This window comes from Capsicum annuum, unplaced genomic scaffold (assembly GCF_002878395.1).
Source record: "Capsicum annuum cultivar UCD-10X-F1 unplaced genomic scaffold, UCD10Xv1.1 ctg2578, whole genome shotgun sequence".
NCBI lineage: Eukaryota > Viridiplantae > Streptophyta > Magnoliopsida > Solanales > Solanaceae > Capsicum > Capsicum annuum.
The window spans coordinates 138,914-150,656 of record NW_025831995.1 but is presented as its reverse complement, the minus strand read 5'-3'; the positions used below and the strand labels follow the sequence as shown (position 1 = coordinate 150,656).

The following is an 11,743-nucleotide window of genomic DNA, read 5'->3' as shown; positions in this document are numbered from 1 at the left end:
AAAGCATGAACCAAGGGTTTTACTATCTTATATGAACTTTATGTTGGTTGGGAATTGTAGAGAGGGATAGTTTCTTATTTTAAATGTTAAATGTGACAATCAAATAAATTGCATGATTATTTTGAGAAATTGACCACCATTTGTTGAAATATTGAAAAAGAGAATCTTTGCATGGTTTGACATATGTTTTGAAACATGAATCCTATTGTACAATGACTTGGTGGTCTAAAAATTATTTGAATGAAAGAGATGTAATATGATAATGTATGGCTTAGATATAAGACTTGCAAGTCTTGGTATGAAGATATCAAATAGATGAATGTCATAGCAGATTCAGAACAGACTAAAATACAGATTTTACTCAGATTTTGAATTCAGAAAGATGCATGTTTAGAAAAGGTTAAAAATGGGCCTAAAGAGAGTTAGATGGTTACCCTAAGACAGAGGCAGATCTAGAATTTATAGTTTGTGGATTCCCTATGTTAGATAAAAATAAAAACAAAATGTACTAAGGAGATTTGAACCCACAACCATGAGGTTAATTAAGCTTTTATAAGCCCCTCTACTCCACTAAACCAACAATACACTTTGTCAATGGGTTCCTAACTTATAATTCTTAGATATTTACTAGATTTCTATATATTAATACTTGACCCGCACGAAAATTACTGGGTTCCCGGGAACCCCTACCCAGGTTCCTAGATCCACCCCTGCCCTAAGAAAGTACGTGTTGAAAGACTCAACGCTAGAAATCATGATTTGCTGACACGGGATTATGGTACCCTGCTTTGTGATCTTGTGTACGTTGATTCATGTCGTCCCAAATTGGGACTATGGTTCGGAGCCCTGCTTTGTGATTTTGTGCACTACCATGATATATTGATTTGATTGGGGATTTTGGCACCGTGTGATCTTATGTGTCCCTTGATAGATACTTCAATCCTTGTGGCAAACTTGGATTGGGGGCTTGTCCACCAAGTCAAGGTCGGATTCCATATAGCCTATGGAATTATAGATTGTAGGGTGTACCATCTAGCTCAGAATTAAAATAAAGAGTGGGTCGTGGTTTCAAAGAAATGTTTCCAAGTTTGTAAAGAATGCCCATGTGTTCTCATATATCATACGAAAAATATTTTATAAATTGCTCTCACTTATGTTATATAAAAGTATTTTATTTTTGATTGCTTTACGTACCAGTACATTTGTATTGACCCCCTATATTTCAGGATCTGAGGATCAATCCTGAGTCCTGCTAAGCTATAGACCATTGTCAGGCGATTGGAGTTAGTGAGCCTCCCTTATTTCGGAAGGCCTTATCTCATGATTTCATTATTTTTAGTTCATGGTCCGACCGGGAGCCTTGTCCCGATCTTCAAACAGATGTTGTTTTCTTTTCGTTAGTAGAGATTTCGCATATAGGTGTTAGATGGATTTGGGTCTTGTTGAAATATAACCATATGGTTTTTTTGAAATTGGATGACCATGATTCCGTTTTGTTTTCTGCATTTCCTTATAGTTTATGAATTGTGTATATGATTGCCAATAGAGAAAGCCTTTCGCGGCCTAGGCCTCGATTCGATTCGTGACAGTTTACTCCGAGAAATCCTTTAAAATCACAGGTTCAAACCTAATAGTTGTTGATATTTTAGTAGCTTTTTCCATATATATCTATACTCCTCATCAAAAGATATAAATCCCTCTAAACCCATAGCTGACACTGGTTAAATTTTGGTTTGCCAAAACTAAATCCCTATTCATTATGATATTGTAGTCAGTATTGTTTGAGTTGTTAACTCAAATTATGAATTTCACCTGTATAGAATGGAGTTAAAACAAAGATAATAATAAGGAAAATCTATTCAATTCATTCTTGCTCCACCAATGAACATCTTACATATTTGGTTATAAAACTTAGTGGAAGACTCCTTTTTGAGTCTTCTTTCTTGGTCTTCCACTTAAGAAATTAAAGTCACTTTAGATGACTTAATTAATTAATAAAGGAAAGCTATTCCTTCTTTCCTTAAAATATGTATGAACGGAAAATTTAAAAAAAAAAAAAGTTTTATAGATTTTAAAATCAGAAAGAGCAAGAGACCTCTTTGCTATTTAAAGTCTCAAAACCACATCATTACTATCCACATTCATATTCCTACCAATATATGCAATTATGGAGAAAACATTCACCTCTTTTCTCTTGTCGGTTCAGTACTATTTAATAACTAGTTCAGCCATGAACCAATATAATATATCCACTGATCAATTAGCTCTTCTTTCCCTAAAATCACATATCATTACGGACCCGTTTCACTTCTTGGATGAAAGTTGGTCTCCAGCTACGTATGTTTATCATTGGGTTGGAGTCACTTGTGGCTCTCGTCACCAGAGAGTGAGATTCTTGAATCTTTCCAACATGGCTCTTACCAGCGTAATACCCCGTGAACTTGGGAACCTCACATTTCTTGTTTCTCTTGACTTGGGAAGTAACAGTTTCTGTAGAAATTTGCCACAAGAAATGGCACACTTAGGTCGGCTTAAGTTTCTTGATTTAAGTTTCAACGGCTTCAGCGGGAAGGTTCCTTCTTGGTTTGGTTTCTTACACCAACTTCAAGTTCTAAATCTTGGAAATAATAGTTTCACTGGTTCAATGCTTCTTCATTTTCTAATATTTCCACACTTGAGACTTTGAATCTGAATTTCAATTCCATGGAGGGTCAAATCCCAGAAGTGATTGGATGTCTTATAAACATTAGAGCATTAAAGTTGAGGGGTAACAATCTCATAGGCTCTATTCCTCTGTCACTCTCGAATGCCTCAAGATTGGAGACTTTAAATGTATCATTTAATTCACTTCAAGGAAACATCCCAGAACGGATTGGCAATCTTCACAGTATGAAAGTGCTATCCATACAATATAATCATCTTATGGGTTCTATACCACTGTCAGTTTTCAACATTTCTAGAATTGAAAATATAGCATTTACAGGCAATAGCATATCAGGAAGTGTCCCCAATGGTTTGTGTAATGGTCTCCCAATACTCAAAGGGCTTTATCTATCCGAAAACAAGCTTCACGGTTGTATGCCTAAAAGTTTGTCAAATTTTTCACAACTTCAACTATTGGGTTTATCATATAATGAGTTTGATGGACCAATACATAGTGATATTGGAAGATTGAGTAACGTGCAGTTATTGCATCTCGGATATAACCATTTCATTGGTATGTTTTTGTCTTATGAATGCTTGTATCTAATTGTTTCAGAATGTTATTTTATTACATAATTTCAGTTGTTGAATTAATTGAGGTATCTAAGTTTTGTGGTATTAGGCATGGAGAGAAGCCAGATTAATGGTTCTGTTCAAATATATTTATCTTCTACACGTATTTTTTTTCTCTTAAAATCCCAGTGGATTCTACCACGGGAGATTGAACCAACTATTCAAACTCACTAGTAATCCGCTATATGTGTTTCCAGGTGAAATACCCAAAGAGATAAGCAATCTCATTGAGTTGGAGGAACTTGATCTTCAGCGTAATAGTTTTAGTGGTTCACTTCCAATGGAGATCTTCAACATATCAAGGCTGAGAGTGATTTCTCTTTCAAACAATAATCTATCAGGAAGCCTACCACCAAAGATGGGTTCTATCTTACCCAATCTTGAGGAGCTTTATCTGATAAACTTAACCAATCTTGTTGGAACTATTCCTCATTCTATCTCCAATTGTTCAGAACTTACAATTCTTGAGCTTTCAAACAACAAAATCACTGGCTTGATTCCCAACTCACTTGGATATTTGACTCATCTACAATACCTAAACTTGGGGGAAAACAATTTAACCAGCGATTCATCATTAAGCTTCCTGACTTCCTTAACCAATTGTAGAAATTTAACATATCTTTCTCTATATTTGAACCCACTAAATGGCTTGTTTCCTGTCTCTGTAGGGAACCTTTCCACATCTCTAATAAAATTTTACGCAAACAATTGCAAGATCAGAGGGAGAATTCCAGATGAAGTTGGGAACTTAAGCAGCTTATTAGACCTTGATCTTTCTAGAAATTACTTAGTTGGATCCATTCCCATATCAATTGGAAACTTGGAAAACCTTCATTGCTTTAACTTGAGTAACAACAAATTTACAGGATTTATTAGAGATAACTTTTGTAAATTGCAGCGTTTGGGTGCTATTTACTTTAGTCAAAATCAACTTTCAGGATCTCTTCCGAATTGTTTGGGGAATGTTACTTCCCTTAGAGAGATACATCTGGATTCCAATAAATTGAGTTCCAATATACCATCAAGCTTATGGAATCTTACGGATCTAATGGTTCTTGACTTATAGTCAAACAACATTCTTGGTTCATTACCTCCAGAAATGGAAATCTGAAGGCTGCAACACTAATAGATATGTCAATGAATCAATTCTCAAATGGAATTCCTAGAGAAATTGGAGGATTGCAAAATTTAGCGCACCTTTCTTTGAGACACAACAAGTTGCAAGGATCTATACCGGACTCCGTGAGCAACATGGTAGGTTTTGAATTCCTAGACCTTTCTCATAATAACATATCAGGAACCATTCCCAAGACTTTGGAGAAACTTCAAAACCTGAAGTATTTCAATGTTTCTGTCAATAAATTGTTTGGTGAAATACCATCAGGGGGTCCTTTCAAGAACTTCTCGAGTCAGTTTTTCACCGACAATGAAGCACTGTGTGGTTCTTCAAGATTTAGTGTCCCATCAAGCCCAACTTCATCAAAGAACAAATCAAACAGGAAAAAATTGCTAGTTTTATATCTTTTTCTAGGACTTGCAATTTTATTTGTTCCTATCATATTTGTGTTTGTATGGATAAGGTATAGAAGAGGTAAAAGAGCTCCTCAACAAGCTGATTCATTGTCTACAAAGAAACAAGAAAGAATTTCATACTATGAACTGCTCCAAGCAAAGGATGATCTTAGTGAGAGTAACCTGATTGGTTCTGGAAGTTTTGGCTCTGTTTACAAAGGCATTCTCAAAAGTGGAACTTCTGTTGCAGTTAAAGTGTTCAATCTGCAACTGGATGCAGCATTCAAGAGTTTTGATACGGAATGTGAAGTTTTGCGTAGCTTTCGCCTTAGGAATCTCGTGAAAGTCATTACTAGTTGTTCCAATCTTGATTTCAAGGCTTTAGTTCTCGAGTATATGCCTAATGGGAGTCATTGAGAAATATTTGTATTCTCACAACTACTTCCTCGATACCAGGCAGAGACTAAGCATAATGATAGATGTGGCATGTGCTTTGGAATATCTTCACCATGGGTGCTCGTCTCCTGTGATCCACTGCGATCTAAAGCCTAGTAACGTCTTGCTGGATGAGGATATGGTTGCCCACCTCAGCGACTTTGGCATTTCAAAACTCCTTGGTGAAGATCAGGGTGATTTGTACACTAAAACCTTAGCAACATTGGGGTATATTGCGCCAGGTACGTCTCTTAGTTTTGCTGATTGGTCCTTTCTTTTTTCCCACCTAGAAAGTATATTGCATCTTTAAATGAATTGTTTGACTGTAGAGTATGGACTGGAAGGACTAGTGTTAACAAAGTGTGATATCTATAGTTATGGGGTATTGTTGCTGGAAACATTTACTAGGAGAAAGCCTAATGAGTTTGAGGGAGATCTTAGCTTGAAGCAATGGGTGAGTTATTCACTTCCGGATGCAGTAATGGACGTCGTAGATACCAACTTGGTAACAGCAACAGGTAAAGGCTTACAGAAGGAGTTAGATGTTGTAGCATCAATCATGAAAGTAGCATTAGATTGTTGTGCTGAATCTCCGGCAAGAAGGACTAACATGAAAGATGTTGTAGGGAAGCTGCAGAATATCAAGATTCAACTTCTTGCATGTTGAACATCTTTATAATGGTTCTCTTTTATCTTTCAGCACTTGATTTGTGCATGATTCTGTTTTCAGAAATTCTAGCTTGTTGCAATAAATCTAACTGTTTCCTTTTGATATGAATATTGCATAAGGATGGAATTTGAAAATCTTGAAATAGAAGCACTGAGATTACTAGTTAGCTCAGTTCTTCGTTTAATTCGACCCTGTATCCCCAAAAGCCACCCCCTTTGTGGTAACCTTTCTATCTCACGAGGTAGTGCCTCCCCAGAAATCACTTGTTTCACGCGCAGCATTCTGTTTAATGCTGAAAAATCAACTCTACAAAAGATGAAACTTTACTAGGTTAAATAAATTGTTTTTACTTATTAAGTGGTCTTCTTAATACAAATACAAAGTTTTGGGGTCAAAGCTATCGAATTCTACTAAACTCGTAATTTGAACTCTAGCTCTGCCCAATCAGCATAGAAGAAGATGAGAAAAGAATGCATTTTCTTTTTGTTCATCTACTTAGGGGAAAAAAACCTCTTCTTCTATTTTTGGTTGGTGAAGCAAAATACAACTTCTGGTAACATTGAGCTATGTTTCTTGGACTGTCCAAAAATGTTGCAGCATCCATGTCGAACCCTTAAAAGATACACTACTTTGGAGGATCAGACACGCAACCATTAATATTTTTGAAGAGTCTGAACAACATAGACATTCAGTCTATTGCAAGTATTTTGTGGCAACAAGAAAGTTTTCTTAGCTGAAATTCCCTTGATTTACAAATTACACACGAAAAATATAACACAAGTAAACTTTTAAGCTAAATGTATTTCCATCCCCCTTTAGTTTCCTCCACAATATACTGCACTATTAGTTCTTTTGTCTAACTTTCATTTGTTGAAAACGGGATTTATTGTGTGTGTGTATATATATATACTTGCATCCAGAGGCAGATCTAGGGAGAGTTCAACTTTGTGTATATGGAAAAAAGGATCGTACTCATTCTGAACACGTTGACACTAGATTCTGGATACACCTCTGGATTGATCCTTTTGCTTAACAAGAACAACATCCAGCTTTCTTAACAGCAGATGCATCATCTTTCCCAATGTTGCTTGTTTGTCCTCATGCTACAGATGCTGGATCATCTCCTATATCAAGTGATTTTCGACTAACCACTTGATAAATCTGAGTGAGTACCTCTGTGAAGGAGTTTTCTACATTGAGTGCCTCAAGTGCAGATGTTTCCATGAAGAAAGTGCTCTCTCTTTCTGCAAAACCACTTGATTCGCCCGTGGGGACAGCTCTGAGTTGGCGGAGATCCGACTTATTCCCCACGATCATTACAACAATGTTTTGGTCTGTGTGGTCTCTCAATTCTTTGAGCCATCTTGCTACATTTTCAAATGTTACATGGCGAGGAATGTCGTAAACCAGTAAGGCACCTGCTGCTCCTCGATTGTATTCACTAATCATAGTGGAAAACTGTGGTAAATGGACGTCCATCTGTTGATGGCTAGTTAGCTTGTGCACACAAATATTGGATCTAAATTTGATGATTGATCTGGACTTGTCCAACATATACAGATTCAATGTTTGAACACAAAAAGTGTCGAACATGTTTAAACTGTATAACGTGGAGTGATAAAATTTACGAGGAATCTCTATGTAGAAAGATTGATATAAAGTAATTCAATTTGTATGGAGATATAATTGGGAAAAAGAAGAAGGCAATTTGCAAATTTAATTAGTGGCAGATCCAACCAGGAATACGCAGATTCGATAGAATGCAATGTTTTCACAAGGTTAGGTGTGCGTGTGAGATTTGTCATGTAGGACGCGTATACTCAAATTTGGAGGGCATAGAAATTTATGTATGTATTATACCTTCAAAATAACTTTTAGTGTAGCTTGAAAGACTAATGGTTTGAACTCATGGACTATTGCATTCTCATTTTCAACAATGTGAGACACATACCACAAGAATGTCAAGAAAAGTTGAATTCTTGATGTTCCCACACAAGCAAAACACACATTTGTGTCCACACTTTAGTATGTGCCGGAACGGAGGTAGAAGGTTGTCTACGAGTTTGACTAAACTCAGAAGCTTTGGGCCAAATTCACTATTTTTATTTTATAAATTCACTACAAATTTAAATTTAGAACCACGTCATCAACACCTGACACAATCTCTATTTTAGAATTTTAACCCATAAAATTCAAGTTCTGACTCCCTGCCTTTATTGACATCTTTACTTGCTTTCCGATGAATTTGTGTAAAACATGTTAATGACACCATCACTGTTTGCAAAACTTTATTGATTTGGTTTTTTTCAAATGGTCAAGTCCCTGGGCCCTACATAAGCTGGAAAATAAATTAAGTTGGGGAACAATATTTATTGAGATAATAGAATAAAAGAAGAAAGTTGATCCTAAAAAGGATTAAAAAGAAAAGTATGCAAAAAAGATATTCTTAAAAATTATCACTATATAAAGTCTCAACACCACAGGTTACTAGCCATACCATTTTCCTACTAATTTATGCAATTATGGAGAAAACATTCACCTCTTCTCTCTTGTTGCTTCACTATGATATGGTTAGTTCAGCCATGACCCAAACCAACAATACCTCTGATCAATTAGCTCTTCTCAATTTGAAATCCCAAATCATTTCCGATCCCTTTCTTGGATGAAAGTTGGTCTCCTGCAACTTCTGTTTGCCATTAGGTTGGAGTCACTTGTGGCTCTCGCCACCAGAGAGTGAAATTCTTGAATCTTTTCAACATGGCTCTTACTGGAAGAATTCCACGTGATTTTTGAAACCTCTCACTTTTTGCTTCTCTCGACTTGGAAAGCAACAACTTCCAGGGGAATTTTCCTCAAGAAATGCTACGCTTGCGTCGGCTTAAGTTTCTTGATTTAAGTTTCTATAACTTTAGAGAGATTCCTTCTTGGTTTGGGTTCTTACACCAACTTCAATTTCTAAGTCTTAAAAATAATAGTTTCACCGACCCCCTTCCTTCTTCATTTTTTAACATTTCAAAGATTGAAACGTTGAATTTGTCATTCAATTCCTTAGAAGGACATATCCCTATGTCGATCCCAAATGCCTCAATGTTGGAGAGGTTAGAATTATCTGGAACTTCACTTCAAGGAAACATTCCAGAAGGGATCGGAAATCTTACAACATGAAATGGTTGTCCAGACAATTTAATCAACTTACATGTTCAATACCATTCACAATTTTCAATATTTCTAGAATCGAAGTCATTGCATTTACAAGCAATAGCCTATCTGTAACACCCCGTAGTTTTCTCGACCTAATGTCACTTCGTGGTATGCTTGGAGGTTCGATCTTCTGAAAAATTTTCTAGGTGTCAAGAGGACTTAGTCACATTTTGAGCTCCTAACCTTTGATGATTTTATTTTCGATCTTTTGGACCCTGGAAAGCCGATTTTTAAGTTGTTTCATGATTGGGAAAGTTATTAGTACATCGCGGGTAAGTTTGGGAATTTTCGAGTACCGTTAGATGGGCGTTTGGACATTGAGAACAGTAGCCCGATGTGAAGTCAGCGCGCCGTGTTGATGAAATAGTGGACCGACGCGATCTTAATGAGTCGCGTCAGGTTACGCGTCGGTGCCCAGTTCACGATTTTTTTAAATAACCGGCCTTAGGGAGGGAAAATCAGTCTTTTTTTCTTTCATAACTATGCTATAACACAAAATTAAGGTGTCATTAGGGCAAAATATATCAGAAAACTACTTCTCTCTCTTTAATCAAGGACCTAGGTTTTCCACAAAGATCAAGAAACTCATCTTTTGAAGTCAAGAGTATCAAGAACTTAGTCAAGATTCGGTCCCCGCTCTTTCTCCTAAGTAGTCTAAGGTACGTGGGGTTTTTCTAAAACTACATGGGCTGGTTTAAACAATTTGAATATGATTTAAAGTTAAGAATTCATGAATTTACAAAGGGGTTTTAAAATTTACACTTCAATTGTGCATTATGGACTCTAAAATGGAATTATTGTTTTGGTCTTGAGGCCTTTCCCCCAAATTAATTTGTAATCTTATATATGTATGTATGAAATTGAGTTGAATAGTTAATTGAGAGCACCACTATTTAAGCTCCCTCTCATGTTGCCACACTTCTTGATTTTAGAATGTTATGAGTTGAAGAATGTTATTTAGAAGCATGGTATCAATGTTCTTAACTACTGTTGAATGATTTAAGATTGATTTTAAAATTGATGAGAGGGAGGTTTCGCATGTTGAGAAATGTTGAATTTATATAATGAAAGAATTGCATGGTTTGCTAAAATTGTATGACCATCAAATGTTTGTTGAAATGATTAAAAGGAATTATCTTTGCATAATTTGATAACTGCATTGAAGAATGAATCTTCTTGAATTATTTAAAGTATGGTGGTCTAAACTTTATGTTTTGAAAGAGAAAACTGTGATATTATTTTATGGCTTAGAACCTGACTTGCAAGTCTTAGTATGACGATACCAATTCAGAAAATCCCATAGTAATCCATAACAGAGCAGAATGTGGATTTTCTCTTAGACTTTCAGATTTTGAAGTTAGAATGACACATGTTCAGAAAAGGCTAAAAGTGGACATATAGAGATGTTAGGTGGTTACCCAAAGAAGGCACGAGTCCAGAAAACTCATTGCCGAAAATCATATTTTACCGATACAGGGTTATTATGTCCCCTAGAGGGATTATACGCTGGACTAGTGCCCTGTGGCTTATCAGAATCAGAAACTCTATTTCTTGCGGCAAACTTAGGTTGGGGACTTGGCCGCCTAGTTAAGGGAGAACTTCATATAGCCTGTGGGATCATAGAATTGTAGGGTGTGCCACCTAACTCAGAAGTAATAGAAATATCAGAACTACATCGATCAGAATGTTTTATGATTCTCAAAGAAATGCCCATGTGTGTTTGACCTATATCATGCATGATGTTTTATGACTTGCTCCCATCTATTTTATATATATAAATTCATTATTTTGATTTTCCCTGCGTACCAGTACAATTGTATTGACCCCCTATATTTCAGGGTCTAAGGCTCAGTCTAAAGGTCTTGCTAAACTGTAGAATTTTCAAACAGACAGTGCAGTATGCAGTGGTGAGCCTTCTTTATTCTGGAAGGCATAGTTCTCTTTAGACATTTATTATTTATTCTAGTTTCGGTCCACTTGGGGCCTTGTCCCAAATTTAGACAGTTTATTTATGTCGTATGTAGCAGAGATTTCGCAGACTGAAAGAGACGATGTTTAGATGTGATACAAGTCAAATGGCCACCTTAATTTTTGAAGACATGCCCACTTGGTCACCCCGAGGGCACAAGAATATGCAAGGAAGACCCATTTTGAGCACAAGCAAGGCAGTATGTGGAAGATTGCTTGGAGCATCGAAGACTTGAGGACTCACAGTTTTGGACCCGACTTAATGGGTCATAATTTGGTCATCTTCATTAAGGGTATTTTGGTCACTTCATTGGGTCCAAATGCACTCCATGGCCAACCCACCCTTTAATGGCATTGTTGTCATTTTGCCTTGTCTTGTAATAGAATATAAATAGAACATTTTAGGTCTTTTTCTCATTAGTTGTTCATTGATGTAAGACTTGAAACATGAAACACCTTTAGTTGTAGGGCTTGGAATAGCCACCACACCAAAATGAGGGAAACAAGTGTGGATATCACTTGTGTTGCAATGTTGGCTTGAGACATTGGTGTTTAGAGGAGGTAAAGTTCCTCTTGTGTCAACGCAGGAGTTAGGTTAACCGTTTTGTGTAGTGTTAAGGGTCCAAGATTACCATATTCTTGGATTCTTAAGATTATACCAACCAAGGTCTAACTATCTAT

The 11,743-nt window shown here is 36.4% G+C and overlaps 2 protein-coding genes and 1 pseudogene across 2 annotated transcripts; 2 read left to right on the top strand and 1 right to left on the bottom strand.

Annotated features, from left to right (window-relative positions):
* The first annotated feature begins 2,076 nt into the window (after positions 1 to 2,076).
* On the top strand, positions 2,077 to 6,645 carry LOC107868257 (annotated as a pseudogene).
* LOC124890834 (LRR receptor-like serine/threonine-protein kinase EFR) lies at positions 2,231 to 2,686 on the top strand. Its single transcript, XM_047402656.1, has one exon. It carries the CDS (start codon positions 2,231 to 2,233, stop codon positions 2,684 to 2,686), a length of 456 nt encoding a protein of 151 aa, XP_047258612.1.
* Positions 6,646 to 6,654: 9 nt separating the features above from the next.
* LOC107869816 (ras-related protein RABA1f-like) lies at positions 6,655 to 7,935 on the bottom strand. Its single transcript, XM_016716242.2, has one exon. It carries the CDS (start codon positions 7,484 to 7,486, stop codon positions 6,992 to 6,994), a length of 495 nt encoding a protein of 164 aa, XP_016571728.2. The 5' UTR covers positions 7,487 to 7,935; the 3' UTR covers positions 6,655 to 6,991.
* Positions 7,936 to 11,743: the final 3,808 nt, after the last annotated feature.

Coding starts and splice junctions, on each gene's coding strand:
- LOC124890834 (XM_047402656.1), top strand. CDS start 2,231: ATGAACCAATATAATATATCCACTGATCAATTAGCTCTTCTTTCCCTA.
- LOC107869816 (XM_016716242.2), bottom strand. CDS start 7,486: ATGTTCGACACTTTTTGTGTTCAAACATTGAATCTGTATATGTTGGAC.